The 20,462-nt window shown below is 41.8% G+C and overlaps 2 protein-coding genes across 2 annotated transcripts; both read right to left on the bottom strand.

The window, feature by feature from the left end:
- Window positions 1–1,248: 1,248 nt before the first annotated feature.
- Window positions 1,249–7,866, bottom strand: mydgf (myeloid-derived growth factor). Its single transcript, XM_076087954.1, has 6 exons — window positions 7,662–7,866; window positions 6,160–6,210; window positions 6,006–6,067; window positions 5,633–5,714; window positions 3,339–3,411; window positions 1,249–2,822 (listed from the first exon to the last, which is right to left on the bottom strand). Exons 1-6 carry the CDS (start codon window positions 7,821–7,823, stop codon window positions 2,743–2,745), a joined length of 510 nt encoding a protein of 169 aa, XP_075944069.1. The 5' UTR covers window positions 7,824–7,866; the 3' UTR covers window positions 1,249–2,742.
- A 6,490-nt stretch (window positions 7,867–14,356) lies between these two features.
- loxl5a (lysyl oxidase-like 5a) lies at window positions 14,357–18,233 on the bottom strand. Its single transcript, XM_076088607.1, has 6 exons — window positions 17,234–18,233; window positions 16,349–16,457; window positions 15,559–15,696; window positions 14,841–14,997; window positions 14,601–14,696; window positions 14,357–14,476 (listed from the first exon to the last, which is right to left on the bottom strand). Exons 1-6 carry the CDS (start codon window positions 18,231–18,233, stop codon window positions 14,357–14,359), a joined length of 1,620 nt encoding a protein of 539 aa, XP_075944722.1.
- Window positions 18,234–20,462: the final 2,229 nt, after the last annotated feature.

Below are 20,462 nucleotides of genomic sequence, written 5' to 3'. Positions count from 1 at the left end.
GTCTGCTGGTGTCGCTAAAGTAAAAGTCAGGGGGACACCAAAGTCAGTCGGGTTCATCCTCTGGGGACCATAACTGTCTGTGTGAAATCCCATTGAATAGTTGTTGAGATATTTCAGTCAGTATTAAAGTGTTGGACCGACTGATCCCTGGAGCGGTTTTGCAAGCGTAGCTAAAAATGTTTTCTGATTTCTCTTTAATGCACGCCATCATAATCTAAGCCAGTTCTTGGCAGTATTACGTGTGTATATTTCCCTGATGGTCGCACTAGAGAGGGGGAGGAAAGTTGAAAGTAAACGTCTCTACTGGTACCAGATGGTAAACAGCAGTGATATGAGTTCAGGGTTTGGATGACAGCATAGAGGCAGCTTTGAGTCTCAGACACACTGTGAACTGGCAGCAATCAAAGAGATGTTGTGAACAACCACCTCGAGAACAAAGTGTCACTTTTCTTTCTCCACAGCGCCACAACACTGGAAATCAGAGTCTGAAATGGTCACGTCTCTATAAGATGATTTGATTACAAATAGGAGACTATGTGGGGGTTTCTTGGCAAAGCTCTACTAAAGTGCTACTATACAATAGGTCTTCTCTCAATGCACTGCGTGGTTGCAGTATAAACATGTGACTCTTGTATCAGATTTCAACCTCGCTGATGCCAATTTGACTGCAATCAAGATGACTGATTTTTTTCTTGGCTTGATATAAAATGAATAAATCCCTCCTGACCCTCTATCCCTGTAAACTCACAAAGATCAATGCTCTATACATTCCCATATGGGCCTCTGGATTTATTAGATCCTCCCTGCAAAGCCCTTCTCCCCAGAAATTAAGAAGAAACAATGGAAGCTCTTTATCTCATGGAGCCATTTACCCGAGGACGATATATGTTAATTGAGTACACTTACAGAATACATTTTTCCTAATGCTTATTATAACATAAAGATTCATATGAAGTCTTATTTCTATGCTTAAAAACCTCACCGCTGTATGCAGCATACAGGCCGAGTTTAAATTAAGAAAACAGTAGTGCTGGTACTAAAATTACAGTTATTTCAGACACATATGACGGGGGCATAAAAACGCTCCCCGCCATGTTCACGGTGGCCCGGCTCTGACAGTGCTAAGAATATTTAATGCCTTTACGCTGGCACTCAAATTTCTTCTCTCGTTTCATGTTTATCCTTTTCACGAGGCTGTGGGAGGTTCAATCAGATCATGACTGACATAACAAGACACAAAACATTGAATTATCTCCAGCACAGTGACAACATGTCTTTATGCAAACATCCATCACATTTCATCATGAATCAGAACAAACAAGAAGTACAAAAGGAAAGAAAAACCATGTACAAAATAAGCAACGTCGTTTCGTTTTTTTCTATTCTGGAACAGCATCCGGACGTGGTTGCTTCCTGTTGCGACCCCAGAGGGAGCCTCAACGGTGGTGACACAGGGACACACAAACGTCCCAAGCTGAGCGTTTCCTCAACTCCAGAGGATCCGAACCCCGACCAAGCAAGGTACGAATCTCAGCGAGTAATCCGACCGCAGAATCAAATCAGCACAATCCTCAAATCTGAAATCAATCCCCAGAACTCATCTTGCGGACACTTGTGTGGATCTTAGACGATTGGATCAATGTAAGGGAGATAAAGGCGAGTCTGCTCGCTACATAAGGGAGCATGTACTTCAGAAAGCTGCACAATACCCTCGCTGATCCACACACGTTACAGTGAAGGATGAAAGCAGACGGTTCAAAAGGGGCTCAGGATTATGTGATGACATTTCTTCTCCATATAGACACTATGATCCACCTTACATCTTAGTTCCTTTGGGTTGAATCTCAAACAGTGTAAGTGAGAAGTCATTGAAATATCCTGAAATTAAAAAAATAGAGAAATGGTTGCATCTTCTGCTGCAGGTGTCTAATTAAAATGATGAAGATCAAGGTATTTTCAAACAAAATAATTATTCTTTAAACTAATTACTTACATCACACCGACACTGTTGAAGATGTATCTCCAAAAAGCACTGATCTTCAGTGTGTTCTGTACATCTTTCTCTTACCGTCTGCTCTATTACAAGTATACCCCTTCTGGCCAAAAGCACAAACATAACAAAAAGTGATCACAAGTGGTACCGATGTGGTGATTTAGGGGATCAAATGTGTGGTTACAGTTATCTAAACGGATAAATATCAACAGAAAGCGAGAGCGAGGAGCTCAGCTCAGAACAGAACAAGATTGAGGAAAATGTAATTGTTTATGAGAGCGCGATGACGCTATTGGAGATTATTGCCTTTTCCTCTCAGGATTACACGAGACAAATAAATCCCTCCCTACTCTAAATATGCTATCTATACTCAACAAGCCCCACACACCAACCCTCTATACATTCAGACATGTCCCCAGTGAATCAGAACAGATTTACTCTCTGTAAATCTTACAGCTTCAGAAACTAAGAAATAACTATGGAAGCACTTTATCTTATGGCAGAATTTAAACTAGACTAAACTAAAAAAGAATGTGAATACTAAACTGATGGTGGAAGCTCGTTTTAGTCCAAAGCAGCATTTTCAAATCCACTGTAATAACATACCAGGTAATTCATTTACTGACACACAGTATCAGCATCATCCCACTTCAGGTTTTGGTTGTTTCCTTCATTGACTACTGAGCTGAAACACAAGAGGCCCGGCTCACAGCTCTACACGTGAAAGCCAAAATCAGACTCCTGACCAATTACAGCTCATCGTGTCCTGTTCGTCCGATGGCGGTCAGTTTGGAGAGTTGAGCGCTGAATTTTCCATCTGTGTGGGTCACTGGAGGTCAGAGAGGAGAGCAAATTGCGGTCACAGATAATATTGAAACAAAAACAAGGACATACAGCGTCACTGATGCAAAGCACCCGAGAACCCGGGTTTATCCCCAGGAGTTTATCCCGCAAAATCATGACTGGAGGAGTTTCCCCAGAGGTGTCACAGAGATGGGATTATCCTTAAATCTGGGATAGTTGCAGGAAAATGAGCATATAACCTTCTGTACTGTCGTGACTAATCTGCTGTTACAGTAAATTTCCGTGTGATTTGTCAAATCCTGCTAATCACAGGCCAGAACTGTAGCCACAGTGGGGAATTTTTTTTTTTTGTGTGCAAAAACCGAACAACAACAAATAATGCCACAGGGACAAACTGCAACCCACTCACAGCTGGTGCATATGCTTTAGAGGAAAATCAGCAGGGAGCTCGCAACGTGATGAGGGCAGGGAGGGCGCGAGAGATTGACGTGTCAAGCGGAGGGAGTTGATTGAACGCTTGCAAATACAATCAATTCCTCACCTGTTGAGTCTCCTACGGTAAATTCCTCCGGCTTCAAAGGCATGTCACTTTGTCCTGCAGCCGCCGTCTGAGACTGGAGAGAAATACAGTAGCAGTGAGGAGGAGGAGGAGGAGGAGGAGGAGGAAAGGAGAAAAATAAATAAATAAACAAAAACAGGATGAGAGGCGGAACACGAGACAATTTTTTTTTGCACCAGACGGGCCGGGAGAGAAGAGGAGGATGTGACGACAAGGTCAAGGAGACGCTGTGCGTGGGTGGCAGGTGTGTGTTTGTGTACACAAGGTTATTTTCGTCCCGTCATTTAGTGGAGTTGTTTTCTGTGTGTTTGTCTTCTGCTTGCAGGGCACGGAGCCAGAGCGGGGAGGAGGAAACATGTGCTCTCACTAATGACAGAATGTCAGGACTGCCCTTGCTGGGGGAAGGAGGCATGTCCACGTGCGCCTCACTTCAGCGACGACCACATCAGACACGGCAGACCTCCGCTAAGTGACTGAGCTCAGGAACACTCCGGACATTAACCTTCATTGAAACATTAAGTGCAAAGACACGGAGAGTTTGACTTCCAGGAGAAGGAAAGCTTTTCTGTTACTATGCCCGTGCTAGTTCGTCATAGGTTGGTCTTAGCTGGAACCATCATTAAAGGACAATGGACCAAAAAATGTCAGGGACAAGTGAAGCATGTGATGGGTTACCATGGATACACAAGTGTGGGGGGGTAAAGAAAGGTCCAAAGTGAAAAGGGACAGCGTGTTTTATTCTACTCAGGACTGTGTGGTCAGGTACATTCAGCGGTGCTCTGGCTCTCAGGCGATGTTAGGTGACGTTTAATCTTGCGTATGACGGAGGTCTCATTTAAATGGTATGGGGGGGGGGCGTGTCCCAAGCATTACTTCTTTGGTTCAGAGTATTAAAATACTCTGACAGCGTGTCAATGGTTTTTCTAACTGACTGTTATATTTAGAGCTGAAACAATCAATTAGTTGACAGACAATGCAAAACATTCTCTGGCTCCAGCTGCACACATTTGAAGATTTGCTGCTTTTTTGTTTGCTTTAAATCTTTATAAATTAAATGTCTTTGGGGTTTTAGACTGTCGGACAAAACAAGAAACTTTAGGATCTTGGGCTCTGGAAACGATGGACATTTTCACAATTTTTGGCTATTTTATAAACAATCAATTCAATCATTAGAAAAATAATAATTGAATTGCCAATAAAAAAAAAATAGTAGTTTGTAGCAGATGTATTCAAACAGCACTTAATGGAGATAAGGTCTGGCTACACGACTTTGGTGAAACTCCTGTTTATGATTTTACACAGAAATGTTACATTCACACACACGTGCATATCCAGGAAAGAGGCCCGCTATGGCGAAATAATAAATTGTGTCATTACATGTGATAATGATCTTTGCACAAAAGACTAAATGTGTTTACAGCCACCAGCTTTGTGGTAAAAATAATAAATAAAAGTTAAAAAACCCTGCCTTAATCTTCTGCCTGAGCCTCTGATAGACATATTGCTGGTGGATGGTTTAATATTTGCAGGCTACGCAAAAATGTTCATCAACTGTGTTCTGCCTCGATTTTCTGACATTTGTGCAGACACTGTAAATCTAACGCTCTAAAATGGTTTTGGGGCGAAGGTATGAGAAGCTGTAATCTCCACACCGACAGAGTGCATTAAAAAGTGTGCAGCTCCATCGAGGAACAACTTTTTACTCCACTCGGTCTTTGTTTGGCAGTAAAGTCTTGGGAGCTTCTTGCTGCCCAACATGAGGCTCCAGTCCCACTAATCACTCTGAAGGTCATGTCTCGCACCTACAGCGTCACAACTACATTCTGCAGGATGTGGGGCAATGTGGCTGCTAAGGAATTACAACCATGAGGGCAAGGGTTGTGCAAATCTTGTTTTTTTTTAAAGATAAAACATGTAGTTTGTGGGTTAACTTGGTATTTTGGAAGAAGGAAGTCAGCGTCAGCATAAAGATAAATGTAAAAGATCTGTTTCTTCAATTGTTGTGTTTAACTTTTATAAAGTGCGACTTGTTTTTTTACGATATGACTGAACGAGAGACACACAACAAACTGACAATGTCACACAAATATCAAGATGCAACGGACACGAGACATGTTGTATGTGGTTTCCTTAATCCCTATATTGGCCGGATGCCATTATTGAATTCATTATACATTAAACGTTGGCTATCCCTGTCGAGGAACAGGATCGGTTGACAACATAAAGAAGTCATGTGAACGGGACGGTTGAGGGAATTGTGTTTCTATTATACTTACATAAGCATTAGCATATTGAATTTTGGTTCCTTTCAGTTCAGCTTTGAACTGAGTGAAAAACAAGTAGGATTTCCCCTGGGGCCTGTGGCAGAAAGGAAAAAGAAATATTTGTTACCAACATTAAGTCATTTGCATGTATTCATTAAGTCGAAGCTGGACATGAATATATTTAAACCAAGAGGTTAGAAACTATCGTTTCTCCTCTAAAATCAAAGAGTGACTCAGTGGAAAGAGGCGGGACAAATTCTCACTGAAGACACACCGAACATCAGGGTCACTCAGCTGGAGTCTCACCACAGTGAGTGTGTGTGTGTGTGTGTGTGTGTGTGTGTGTGTGTGTGTGTGTGTGTGTGTGTGTGTGTGTCTCTCTCACCTCCACACGGAGCAGGAAAACAATTTGTCGTCGTCACTCAGACCCACACTCATCAGCCATTGCTGTTTGGCACAAAAACAGAAGGATAGTTATGCATAAAACCTGCTGTGATTAAAAATCGATAACATGATGAGAGAGAGAGAGAGAGACTCACCTCGTTGGTTCCCCCTTGTGAAGCATAAGTGAATGAGCACTCATACTCCCTCTGAAATAAGAGTGTAACATAATGCTAATTAGTGCATCATTAAATCTGCATATCACTTTCATTATTGAGTTTTCAATTACATTTACGTGCTATTAATAAACACCTTTCATCAATCTACTAATTCTCATCGGGCGTTTCTGAACTAGAGGGGAAATGTCAGAGTGCTGCTCTCAGTTTCAGAGATGCGTGTTGATTGGATTTCATATAAATTCAGTTTTTAAATCGAGCAAACGTTCTTTTCTGCAGCTCCACAAAGGCAGAGATTAGCTTGCTTCTCTTGGCTTCACATCGTTATAAACTCAAAGGTTTGCGTGTTGTGATGGCGCGATAACAATGTTTTAAAGACATCAATCTGTCCGCTGCTAAAGACGTTTGTCACCCGCCGACGTCCTAGAGGAAAGGCCCAGTTGTAAATGTTACACTTGATATTGTGCACGAGGGATCACTGCTAAGCTAGAGCGGAGCGATGAACCAATAACATCCCTTCTTGCCTTTCAGCAAAATCACTTCATGATAAATGAATTCTATTGCCCAAAGTAATGACTTGTACAAAACAGTAATCACAAACTTAAAAACTGGTTTTCGACTACGCTTATACACATTTTAGCCTTGTGTAATGCAAAACAGTGGAAGGCAAGGCATCGCTTTCAACATCGGTTTGATCTTATTTAACTAAAACATGGACATTGATCACATGACCCATCTCCACTGGTTAGCTGCATCTTTTAGAATTGATTCAAAAGTTATTTTACATTTAAGACCTATTATTTTCATCTGGCTTTTAATTTAGAGTAATGTTATAGCCTTGTTTTTAAGCTTAAATCATTTGTTGTTACATGTTTTCTTGCATGGTGTTCATTTCATCTTTTGTTTATTGATTTTAACATTTTATTGTTCTAATTTTAGTCCAGCAAATGTTTTATTTATCGTTGGTTGTTGTTTCGACCCCTCTAAGTGAAGCTGCATGCAACTTATGTATGAAAGTCGCTCTATATACATAAAATAAATAAAGTTGAGTTTCAAACTCTACAAAAAAGCAGTTCACAGTCATGCAAACTGTGAACCAATGAATGGAGCCACTGTGGCAGCGAGGCAGCGACGTGTCAGCCTCTCACAGGCTGTGTCGTCATCACGCAGTAGTTTTGTTTTTCCACGCATGTCATTATAAATCATACCAAATACATTGAAGATGTATGACACACTATAATGAAAGAAACACACCTCTTACTCACACTCACACACAATGCAATTTGTGATGTATTCAATCCTGTCATTATTCTGCTCAGCTACTTAATAATCAATAACAATGAAGATAATTTCACACACACGGTGAATTAGCCCACATTCAAACGTGCACGCTTAGACGTTAGCATAACTGTGGCTTTGTGTCCGGGTGGTGTTTAGAAACGTCAGCTGGTCGTGTAAAAACAAAAAGACAACAAGACACTCACAATCCCCTCAGTGAACGTGTGCACCACTCCTCCCGGTTTAACGTTGAACTCCACCGTCTTCGTCCCGTCAGCAGCAGCATCAACCGGGACGAACGCGGCATTCCACACGAATATGAGCAGAAACGACAAAGTCGCAGCACTGAAGTTATTTTGCGTAGCCATCTCTTCCTCCTCAGATGTGCGGCGGTGTGTCGCTGTGAGTGGCTTCCAGGGAAACCGGTATTTCCCTGTCGCCTCTTGATGACGTCACATCAGGCGTCCACACACCAAGGACCAACACAAGGAAACAAAATATGAAAAAAAGATTAATATCTCGACAGCAAAGTAGTATACGAATACACTCCTGGTTGATGTAGCTTAGAGATACATTTATTTCAATATTGACGAATAAAAGTATTAGTACATAAGTCATTGAATGTAACGATACCTTTCATGGCCACACGGTGTCGCCCTTGTTCAACCAATATTGTCCATGTATTTTTAATGCAGGATAGATGGATGGATAGATGGATAGCTGGATATATATATATATATGTAGATAGATAGATGGATAGATAGATATATACGTCGATAGATAGATAGATAGATAGATAGATAGATAGATAGATAGATAAGTAGATAATGGATAGATGGATGGATAGACACTTTATTCATCCCGCAAGGGGAAATTTGATCGTTACAGCAGCAAAAAATACTTAAGCAATTAAAGTAACAGAGTAAAAAATACTAGATATAAAAAATGCACAGTATATGCAATGAAATAGTAGAGGATAGTAGAGTATAAATTAACTAACTAAACAGTGGTACAAAGATTAACCAACAGCAAACAAACAACAGTGTAGCAGTGCTATAGTCTTGTGGATGATTTGACTATGTAGAACCATTGCGAAAATGTCTAAATTTGTATTTGTATGACAGGATCAAAGTAAGCGTAAAATAACATGAAATAGCAATTTGACAAACCCACCCCAACTCAAGGTCCAGTGAGCTCACTTCAAACTCCATCCACTGATGATAACACAGTGTGACTGTTAACACCTCCAGAACAAAGCCAGTGAGTGGAGCTTGAGTTGGGATTGTTTGGTCAAACTAAATCACAGTAGATTTTTACAGATTTCAAATAGCCACACAAAGTATAGTTTACGCCATCTGACGTCAAAACTGATGCTTTATGGAAGGTCCAAGAGAGTGAACTCTCACACAAACATACCTATGTTTGCCTATATAAAGCGTACAGTAGGCCCATGTGTCTTTTTTGTACTGCCTGGCAGCAGCCCAGGATGTCATGTGCAGGTGTAAAAGGGAGAGGGCGGAGCGCACATCTCATCCTCGCAAATGTATGAGTTGCATGAACATGTCACTGACGTTTCTTGTCTCAGTGTAAATCTTATCCACTCCAATCTTATCGCAATGAATCGTTCCTCCTTGATAATACAAAATATAATGAACAACATCATTAATTCAAATGTGTTGTAAAGATAATATCAGACTTTATTCATCGCTGGGGGGAAATTACCCATCAGTATCTACAGGTAAAATCGTTACTAAAAACTGCATATGGTTTATGGCCTGGTTTTAAATGTATGAGTAGTGCATTACGTGTAAGGAACACTGGGATAACATTGTATTTACAAAGAGACGTTTGTGCACATCTATAAATGGACTGATTATATGTGCAGTATGTACAGCCTGTTTTGACGAACAATGAACAGTAAAAAATATTATGTACACAGCACTGAAGAATAAGAATAGTAGGCTCTGTATGCACAGTAAGATGATTTGGTGTTTTATTACACACATATTCATATCAAACTACTATAATTTGACAAAACCATTTCAGTGCATTAAGATGAAAGTATCCACATTCAAACATTTCAAAGAAAGTTTTGGGAAAAAACATAAATAAACGTGTCAACAACCGAAAGGAAAACATCTTTGCCCAACCCTTTGCAGCACTTAAAATTTCTTTAACCACACTTAACATGAGCGCTATTAGAGGTCCATGCTATGTATCCTCTGATCGATGAAATAACCCTCTGATACAACTTGAGGGGAATGAGTGCTGCTTGTGCCTCTTGTATTCAGGTCTGCTGCACAAATATATATAAACGTTTTTATGCGAGTGGCATCCTCTTACAAACCGTCTACAAAATACTCTCCATAACAAATACTGTACACGTACATTCCTCTCTTTTTTCACAGTAGAACAACATTTTGTGTTACAGGAGACAAAAACAGTCTCATGTCTGTTCCTACACGTCTGTGTGTTTCTGTACGTATGTCTCTGGAGCCATAAGGCGTCCTCCCGTGACAGTTGAACAGATGCCTGGTACGAGGGGAGACACCTTAACGTTGTCTGACACTCGTGTGCAAAACCCATAAAACAATACGAGCATTTAGAAGCAAATTCAGACCAACAATAACTGAAGGATTTCAGCTGAATAACCTGTCCGCCTTCTTCACCCTTTCTCCTCACCCTCCCCTCCATCTCCTCCTCGCCTGTTCCTAGCCTCATCCGGTCCGCCTCCCTTCCCAATCCCACTTCCCAGCCCAAGAATAATACAATAACAGGATTAATAACAGCATGCATTCACTCGGACAGCCTGTTGAGTGTGTGGATATTTACACAGCAGCTCCGGGAGGAAAAGTACAGGGGCCATTACATTCTTCTATTTCAAATAGGGAGAGCTGTTAATGATGTGTAAAGGGTGAGACTCAGGGAGTCCTTGTCCTGCCCAGGTAAACATTGTCTTCTTGTTTTCAGGATGTTAGTGTACTCGTCTGAGGAGTCATTTCCACTGTGCTCACACAAACAGCTTCTGCTCTTTGCTACAAACAAACAATTCTCTCAAATATACAGACCAGACGTCCAGACAGAGAAACACAACATTAGCACGGGGCCGGCGTCAAGTTATTTCACTAATGATGCAAACTCATACTGCAGACTCTCTACATACGGCCGGGAGTGTTAGAAATCTATACTTCAGTATGTCAGTGGTTATGAATGTGTAGATTTATATACATCAGAGTTCCTTTAGAACATATAATAGTTTTGCACATCTGTTACAGAGCCGAATCAGTTCGGTCGATTACCTCCGTGATTGGATGATTAATAAGCTGTTAAAATGTTGTATGCATTATTATTTGTCCTCTCATGGAGCTGATGTGCGAGTTCATAGTTGTCTAAATGTGTTATATTAATTCTGAAGGATGATAATTTATATAGAAACTGGCATGGTGTTGATTATTGCAATCTCACATGAATCTCCTCAATCCCACAGAGCCTTCAGCAGGTCCATCACAATGAGCTCATACTATGTGAACGAACAGACGTTTATCTTGAATTCTCCTGGTTGGTGAGTGTCTCTTTGAGAGATATTGTGATAAGTAAAGGCCGGGGGGGTTCCTGACACTTTTGGGCCCCTGTGCCTGTGCCCGGTAGGCCCGGTCAGTATCCATCAATGATCACAAGGTTTACAAATGTATGACTCAAAAGAACACCCAGACATGATCAGATAATGCTATGAACTACACCTCAGAGATTTGAAAACGTAAAGCTGTAACAAAAAGAATAGAGAAATCAGAAGCATAGATGTTGACGGGGTCAGTATTGACCATTTTGCAGTTTGTGTCTGTACAAGGAACAAGCCCTGGCATAAAGTGTCACTGCAGTCTCGCCTGTTGGCTCTGACACTTGTTTACCGGGATTCTCAGACAGTCAGGACTCTGGGCACAGCCTCACAGAGCTTCAGCCCGTGATAAGAATGGTTTAGCCGTGGTGCTGCTGAGGTCAGCAGTTTGCAGTCAGGTTTTCCTGGCCGTCTGCAGATCTGTGGAATTTCTCTCCTCCTCGCCATCTCCAGCGGGGGAAGGCAGGGGCGACCGGCAGCTCTGGCCATCCTGCAGGCCCTGCGGGCACATCGACCTGCCCTGAGCAAACAGCACCTGGAGCGGCCGAGGAGGCTCTGCCCTGAACCTCTGTCACACTCAAATTCACATCAGTGGATCACCTCGACGGCTCTCTGACCAAAGATGGTTTGGGCTCCATAGAGACGTCATATTTGGATAAAAGGATGAGTGAAATCTGGCGTTATGAAGTAGGTTTCAATCCCAGTGTGATGTGGATATCTGCAGACTTTCCTCATCTCTGATACTCTCTTCTGTCTTACCACCTTTTTGATCCATGTACCTTTATCTTAACAGCAAAGGAAAGTCACCTGTACAGTTACAGGGTGTCACAATCTGGCTCGTGATGCCAGATTGACAAAGTTTGAGACACACTTAAAACAAACTGAGATTAACTAAATGCACAACAAATCTAAAAAAATAAATCAAACACATGAAGACTGGAGGTCAGAGGGATCAGTGGTGCAGGTTGTGCGTGAGAGAGGAGATAGTGTTCATGTTGTGGGGTGCATGTAAATAAAGTAAAGCAAAGAACCGAAGCAGAACTACAGCTGCAACACAACCAAATGGGTGGCTGCAGGGAAGGAGAGAGGGAGACTGTTAGACTGGGAACAGTGGTTGGCACTAACGATCGCCTGCCACCAGGTGTCTGAAAAACGACAGATTGGCAGGAATGAGCAGAGGGTGTCAGAAGAGAGGTTTTGTACTTTTTATTCAGCTACATTGTTCAGCAACAGATATACAGTTACAACAGTTATACTTTTCAGATTAATATTTCACCAACAATAAACATATATACCAAATTAAACCAGTGGTTAGGAACTACAGAACCAAACCACAAATGCTTCTTATCCAGTATTAATACTTTTATTATGTTATACATAATAATATATCTGTCACAGGAGGCATTACACTGCAGAACCAGTACATTTCTATTTGAAGTACATTTTGATGACGATACTGATGTACTTTAGGTATATTTTGAATGAGTATTTTTACATTATTGTATTAGTACCTCAACTTAAAGTCAGTAAAGGATCTGAATACATCCTTCACCGCTGTATTACTGTGTTCCAGCACTGAATATACACTAATGTAAGGAATTCTCTAAAACTTTCTTCTGGTTTTCTTGGTGCCTTCATAGCGAGTGTGAATTAACAGACGGAGATCATCAACCCAGCAAAATGAGGACCGACATACACAGCCTCTGAGACACCGACAGCAGGCTCCTAACATTACCTTGAGAGGGAGCAGAGACGCTGGTGACCTGCTGGGGCCCTGATGTTGCCATAAGACAGACTGTGAAAGTGAGTCAGTGAGTGAGCTGCTCTGGAACAGCAACAGAAAATACACTCTATGACCTCAGCTCCCACCTGCCTGCATATCCATCTCATGAACATCCTGGAAGAGTTTCCTTCTTTCAACATAAGGCTTCGCATACAAGTTGCTGAGATCTCCCACTTTACAAGGACTTTATGAGGACTTTACAAGTCAATACAGTCAAAAGCTTCCTTCACGCTCTATGTTTAACATTACAAGACCATGAAGGAACATATTTGTGCTGGACAGCAAAGAGCGCCGTTTAAAAAACAGCAGAATGAAAGAACTGTGTTAAAAAAAAGTAGTTGTAGTGAGCGTTTATTCATTTCCACGTCCCAGCCAGACGGTGTCCCTAATAAAACTGGTGACAAAGTGTAAACAGAGCGTTCCCAGACGCCTCACACGGCATCATTGCCAGGTGAATAAATGTTTTCTCAATCACTCATCTACTGTAACACAGCATGACAAACACGCAACAACAGGCTTGTGGTGTGAAGCTCCGTGTCTTTTGCTTCCATTTCTGAGACACGTAAACGTGCAAAGTGGAGTTTCAGGTATTTCTCTGAGGTGTGTTATTCCAAAAGCATTTTAGAAATGTACCACTCCTCACTTTAATGGCCCTCAGCTTGTGTTAACTGATGGTAATGGTAAATGGTCAGTGGAATGACTTCATGTTGTTAAATATTTGTTCAAATGATCCCATCAGTAGTGACTATTCAGATTTCTTTTTTAAGTAAGGCATCAGTCTTCAATGGTACCTTTGTTTCCAAAAAAACCAACTTCATTAATACATTTATTATACCTTTAAAACAATCAAATACTCTTTCACTAGATTGTAAAATAACAGACAATACATTTGTGTGTACACTGCACAAAATCATACACCCTGTTCTGCTCGAAATGCATGCATGACAGTATTTGGCTTTTATATTTTAACAGCACTTTTAAGTCTTTTATTCCTATACATAGTCAATATTAAAAGGGTCGTTTTCTCTGACAAGGCATATTGCTAATGAATTTGAAAAGGAGAAGAGCACCACGCAAAATAAGCACCAATTCAGTCGCACAGTGTCACCGAATGAATTGACGCAGCTTGAATTATATTTGTGAATCACGCTAACACACATTCCTCAAGTTTTCTGCACACAAACAGCTAACAGTAGAGTCTTGCATTGCTTAAAAATGTATATTTTTTACAAATAACATAAGTTAACATGTAGCCAGTCTGGCCTTAGCAACAGTATATCATATCACATAAATAAGAACAGATTAGAAAAACATTTTAAAGTAAGTATCAACTGCACAGTAAGAGCAACAGTCAAGAAGGTATTGAGTATAAGTATTCTCTGGGGAAATGTTTGTCTTCAGTCAGGTCAGCTTCTGTGGAACAAAGAAAAGATATCAGTGATGAGCTCTTCTTCTGTTGGACTTCTGATCTCAGCTAAAAGGAGCGAGCACACAAGACTGACTTACACAGTGATCCTGCAGTTTCTTGCCTGGACGTAGCTTCCTGTGTATCTGATGTCGCAGCGCACCTCGTTGTTGGAGAAATCTGACTCCTGAACCATCTGAGAGGGGTTCACTGTCACCTGAGGAACAGTAGAAACAGCTATGAAACCTAGATATTCTATCTGATTCCAGTTATTTGAAAACATGCTGTTGTGAAGTGAATAAGTAATCTGTTTTATCGTGTCCTATTTCATTAACTGCCACCTTGAGTATGTAGTTTCCAGGTGGTACATCAGTGATGTCGATCCACTGGCAGTCGATGTTGGCATGATACGTGTCGTAGCAACCAGGACCGAGCCCCTAAGAAAAAGCCAAACGTGCATTATTCATGGCACGAGGAAAAGAGTTCATCTTTGAGTAATGAATCATCATCTAATAAATAAAAAAAATGGTTGGATGGATTAATGGAAAAGTAAAAATAAGTCTGAGACCAGGAGAACCAACCTGTGTGTGAGAAGTGCAGGCGAAGCGCCGTCGCACCCCCAGGTCACAGGACGTGTCCTCCAGGCAGAAACTGGCCTTGTGTCCCTCTGCGACCTTCTGTCCAGTGGAGACGTCCAACAAGTCGTAATTGCTAAAGGCGTCCATACTGTGGTAATGCCTGTAGATGCACAGAGAGAAATGAGAGCGTTACTGAAAATGTGGAAATCCTCATTTCTGTTTGATCATACACATATTAGCACCAAGTAAAGGAACTCAACAAACTGTAACTGGCACCAAGTACAACTGCTGGAGTGTCTCTTCATTGTTTCACAACGAGCAATTTGTGATTTAGTGAATTTGCCATGGACATGTGGACAGGAGGAGTTGGGTTGTGATTTGAATGACTGAAGCTGCACTCTTAATAGATGGCACACTATCCTTGGATTTTAATATTAATATTTCTCAGAATCGTGTATACATGTTTGATTTTATATGCACCTTTTGTGATTTTGTCATTTAATGCACTTTCAAATTTGCATATTTTATGACTCTGTGAAAGCCGAGGAAAGACTACATCTCTGCACGGTGGCAGCTAGGAGACTAATAAAATATTACAGACAACAAGATTTACACGGGGAATAACTGACACATTCTCAAATGTATGATTCATTCAAATCTGGTAGATCAAAGAGCCGACACACCACTGTGCATGGATTTGATATAATACCACTGAACTCACTGGTGACAGCTGTGCCATTCCCACTCATGTCTGGGCTTCACTGGGAGAAAGTCTGCTGTTCCTTGGTTCTTCACTCGCTGGGGGAACCGCAGCAGGACTCTGTAGTCGAGGTCCGTCACACTGGGATGACTCGCAGACCTGAAAGAAAAGGAAACAGGAAGAGAACGAGCCAAGTTAAACTCCAGTATCTTGAACTGAAACGACACGAAGGAAGACCTAATTCACTGAGCGCACAGCTCGGGTTGACTTGCATCACCTTTTTATCTGTGGTGTCTTTACATCACATTATCCTCCAAGCACACTGAGCTTCTTATATAATGGTGCATTACTGTGTAAGTGACAGGGCTGGTTTGGTTTCTTGCCTCAGCAGTTTTTGCATTCACCTCAGGAATCCTTTGCCTTTCACTTCAGAGCTCCTTTTACTTGGCTAAGTGGCTGCTCAGATCAGAGGAGGGAATCTCGGGCGGCTGCCAGGTCTGTGTCCAGCCGCTCAGTCACTCAGCTATAGCTTCCAAATGGGACTGAGGCCAACACACATCCTAATGTGGTAACCTCAGAGGAAGCCTAAATGATTATCATTATGCCTTTAGAAGTGTATACCGCATTGATTGACCTTTTATCACACTGTAGAGAGCTCGTGCATAACAAAATGTCAGTTAAGGACAAAGGGCAATACAAGAATCATCAGACTGACGCTACATCTACTCGTATCTTGACTAATTAACTGATTTCATTGGTCTTGACTCAACTGACAGAGTAATTCTGTGTGAAGTCAAATAAATAAGTGCACCTGGAAAGACAGTTTTCTTCAGCAGCACAGCGAAGTGCGTACATCTGCACTCTCTGGATGTAAGAGGCAGCTTGGATGTAGTAAGGGTCAGGAACCAAGTCTGGGAGACCTGCAGAAGAAGAAAAAACACAAGTTAAAAAGAATGTAAATTCACTGATTCAAACAGAGTTTCAGTTTTCATTAAGACTTTTGAGGGGGGCTTCAAACATCGTCTCTCTTCTGGAAAAGAGGTGGAAACTTCAATATTCTAAAAGGAAGTCGGGACAGAAAACATGTAAATTATTTACGTGGCATAATCGACAGAACTGTATGTGGTGTTTTGAATTTGCATGCATAGATCATCAGAACATTACCTTATCTCAGCTGTATCTATAAAAGTACAAAATCTATTTGCATTAACTGATTATATATTTTAAAAAACATTCATTAAATTAAACTATAACAAGTCATTTTACTTTGTATGCCTGAGTACATTTGATACAAACACTTTAATAGAATACTTCAGCAGATTACTGAATAGAAAACTTTGGATAATTTACATAACTTGTACTCTGCACCACTTCTAGCAAACTACTGTACTAATGACTCCCGATCTATCAATCAGCCATTTCATTTCAATTCTGCTTAGAGGCCCTCATACTGGAGACATTAATTGTGTTGTAAGGGCGCATTAACTCTCACTCCCATTAAAACTGCATTAGAAAAAAGGAGATTTAAATTTGAAAATGCATGAGGCATCTGTGCCTCATGCATTGCAGGCTCAGTGCTTCCCAGGGCTATCATTATTCAGACTTTGATTTCAGGGTGTCATCAATTAAGAAATAACTTGTTTTATCTACTTTTTATGGGCTAAACTTTGGTTTCAATGTCTCCTGTCCGCCTCACCATTGTGGAAGAACCTGGTGCCATAGCCCGGTCCTGGTGGAGGGCGCACAGTCATCCTGTTTCTGCGGTCTGGTGGGTAAACATTATAGAAAACTGAGTTTCTGTGATGAATACTGTGCGGATCCTGTGGGTCACCCATGTCCGTAGTCCTTGTTGTCTCCAACCTTGGTCGAGGAAAGTGTACTTCTAAGGCGTTACTGGACAGCGCTGTGGGAGAAACATTTGACTCCGATGTGATTCTGGTCAGTGAGTGCGCTATTTGCGCACTGGTAGCGTCTCCTAAACGCGTTTGCTGCTGGATGCGACGTGTATTCCCACTATCCTCTGCCACTGTGACCAATCCAGCTGTGGCAGATGACCGGGCAGCGGATTCTGAGCTCTCAGATCTTATCCTGCCCGCTCGGCTGTGCGTAAAGTCCGGTGATCTTCCCGGTGACGCTGTGGCCTGTTGTGCGCCATCTCCAGGTGTACTCCGGCCTCCTCGCGGGACTCCGCTGCCGGAGGACTCCTGGATGGAGGTGAATGCGGCAGCGCTACCGTTGGACGGTGCCTCTTGTGAACGGACAACCACAACCGTGGTTGCTAGGCGCGGTGGGGACCGACTGTGTGTCCCGGGTCGTCCCGAGGCGAGTAAATACTGACCCGCATCAACACCAAGAACCGACGCATCCATTTGATTGAGGTCATTTTGTTGAATGTGACCCCCGGCTGCGTCCTCGAGGTCTCCATGTCTGATTTTGGTGGATCTACTCAGTGCAACAGGAGGGTGAAGTCGGTTAAAATTGTTTTTAGTTGTCAATACGAGCTGAGCGCGTCTTCTGCTCTCCGCAGGTGAGCGATATTGAGTCCCCGTGCTCAGTAAACTGTACACCTGGCCGTTATTCTCCCACTGAATCCGGTGTCTCCACGGTCCAACACGTGCGCGTAAATGGTGCTGACCGGTTCCGAAACATACCAAAACACCTAGTAGGCAGATTAATACAAGCACTGACTTCTCCATGGCTCAATGTGAAGGTGTCCCTATGTGGAGAGGTCTGACACTGACACATTAACGACGAACATTTGAGTTTGACCTGGGTGATGGGGTGGTGTTTTGAATACACTCAACTCCGTCACGGAGTTACATCACCACTGGGAGACTGCGTGTAGAGACGTCTTCAAATGTTTGTAATGTGAGTTACTCTCAGAAAAAAAGCGTTTTCACATGTAGAGCAAGGAGCTACACTTATGTCCCAGTTTAACCATTTCCCCACCGTCCAAGTAGAATCCTGGACCTAAAGGTGCACTGAAAGCAATTGAGCCTACTAATATCTGTATGGAACTTAATTTCCTTGTAGTCTATTGGCACATTTCGCATAAGACACATCAGGGACTGCCAGTGTTAGTGTAAGTCTTTAGTTGCACAGTGTACCGCTGGGCTTTAATGAACCTGTTGAATCCCCACTCTGGGGCCAAGTCGACCTCTTCACCACATGATGGCAGTGGATCCTCACTGACAGTCAGCACTCTGACTATTTGTTTTTTTCATCAAAGTCTCGTAAGTTTTGGTGTTAGCACGTAACGGCCCGTTTATTCAGCTTTGATTGAAGGGAAGATATAAATGGCAATGAAGTGACTTGAAATTTTTTCCTCAAAATTTTGGATCCAGATATCATGTATTTCAAACGAATTCACGAGTCTCCCTTAATTAACCTTCAAACCCTAAATGTATGCATGTATACGTATATTTAAGAAACAGAACGCCTATCTTCTCTCCCAAAGCATGTCTGCCCTTCAAATCTTGTTATGTGACATACTTCAAAGTCAGGTCAAGCTTATATAAATAGATCACTATAAATCACTGTGGAGCTTTAAAGGGCTTATTGATCTCTTCATTCAGCTGCAGACCATTTACATGAATATATGTGTAATACTATAATATGGTCAGTGTTGCCAAAACAGTAACATGAAGACTTTGCCAGACTGTTCAATGTCTTTCAAGGTTGTGATTGTTTAAATTAAGGATATCAAGTGTTTTTCTGTAGGACAAAAAGTGGATTAGGAGAGTGAGACATGCTGAAAGAAACCCTCTAAATAACTCCATTGAAGTCTATTGATGTTCAAAACGTGTAACACCTTATTTTATTCTTCTCAATCATGCAAACCGTCATGGCCTGAAGTAATCCAGCATAACGCGTGAACAATAACAGACAAAAAACATAGCAAACTATACATCCACAGGTCAGCCTTATGTGGTGCGTACGTGCAACGTATATATACACACGATGATGCGGTTGTAGTATGGGGGAGGCCCTCACCTTTGCCTTTATTTTGTGTCATTCATCATGTGGCTCAGCTGTTCTGGCTGCTTGGACGTGTGAACAGACTTGTAGAAAGTATACGTGGTGCAAGTCACGAGTGTGCATGGTGACAAAAAGCACACTCTGGATTAGTGGAGGTCAGAGTGTCTAAAACCTCCTGTATCTGCACCAACACTACAAGAACCCTCCTCTAAATATACTCACACACCCTGACAAGCACCCAGAGCCTTTCCGCAATCTGTGCAAGTATAAATCCATGAGTGAGTGTGAGAAACACGAGCACGGTAGGTGTGTGTGTGTGTAAGTGTGAGTAAGTCGTGGGACATGATCACAGGGTCTGTTTAGCTCAGGCAGGCTGTAACCGGATGGGTGTCATTGCTCCAGCTTGTCGGGTGGTCTATCACAGTGCCTTTGAGATCTCTCCAGCCAGTGATACTGCTCTGTCCCTAACTCGTTGACACACATGATTTAAACCCCCAGCCATCCAACAACATCAATGAACACTGGCTTCAGTTTCCATTGTAGTTTCTTGGGAGGTTAAAGTTACAGGGTTCTAACAAGAAACCTGTTTGTTTAAAATGTTCAGATATTGTAGCCTACTTTATACTTAGCTGCATTTTGACAGCCTGTGTATTAAAATGTCTGCATACCAAATGATCAGTTAGTTAAATAAATGTTGAACGGCAAATAAACTGCACTAAAGACCTTCAGCATCTTGCTTAAGGACACATCGACAGGTGGACAGGGAGGAGCTGGGGATTGAATTGAATTTACGAAAAATGTATAATTACCCAGCTGAACAAAAAGGGTTAAAATAGAAATTAGAAGTTTTTATTTTTCATATCCATGTACAGTATACGTATATTGCATTGGTTTTGTTATTCATATGCAAACTAAAGTTGCATTTAACTGAATTCAATAATGTCGTG

This window comes from Anarhichas minor, unplaced genomic scaffold (genome assembly GCF_050575085.1).
Source record: "Anarhichas minor isolate MPS153535 unplaced genomic scaffold, ASM5057508v1 ptg000010l, whole genome shotgun sequence".
NCBI classification, from domain to species: Eukaryota; Metazoa; Chordata; class Actinopteri; order Perciformes; family Anarhichadidae; genus Anarhichas; species Anarhichas minor.
The sequence above is the reverse complement of the archived record's forward strand: the minus strand, read 5'-3'. Positions and strand labels throughout refer to the sequence as shown.

Coding starts and splice junctions, on each gene's coding strand:
- loxl5a (XM_076088607.1), bottom strand. CDS start 18,233: ATGGAGAAGTCAGTGCTTGTATTAATCTGCCTACTAGGTGTTTTGGTA. Junction 16,458..17,233: donor CACCAGGTTCTTCCACAATG/GTGAGGCGGACA, acceptor CTTCTTCTGCAG/GTCTCCCAGACTTGGTTCCT. Junction 14,998..15,558: donor GAATGGCACAGCTGTCACCA/GTGAGTTCAGTG, acceptor GTGCATCTACAG/GCATTACCACAGTATGGACG.
- mydgf (XM_076087954.1), bottom strand. CDS start 7,823: ATGGCTACGCAAAATAACTTCAGTGCTGCGACTTTGTCGTTTCTGCTC. Junction 6,211..7,661: donor ACACGTTCACTGAGGGGATT/GTGAGTGTCTTG, acceptor CTCTTATTTCAG/AGGGAGTATGAGTGCTCATT. Junction 5,715..6,005: donor TTTTCCTGCTCCGTGTGGAG/GTGAGAGAGACA, acceptor TTTCTGCCACAG/GCCCCAGGGGAAATCCTACT.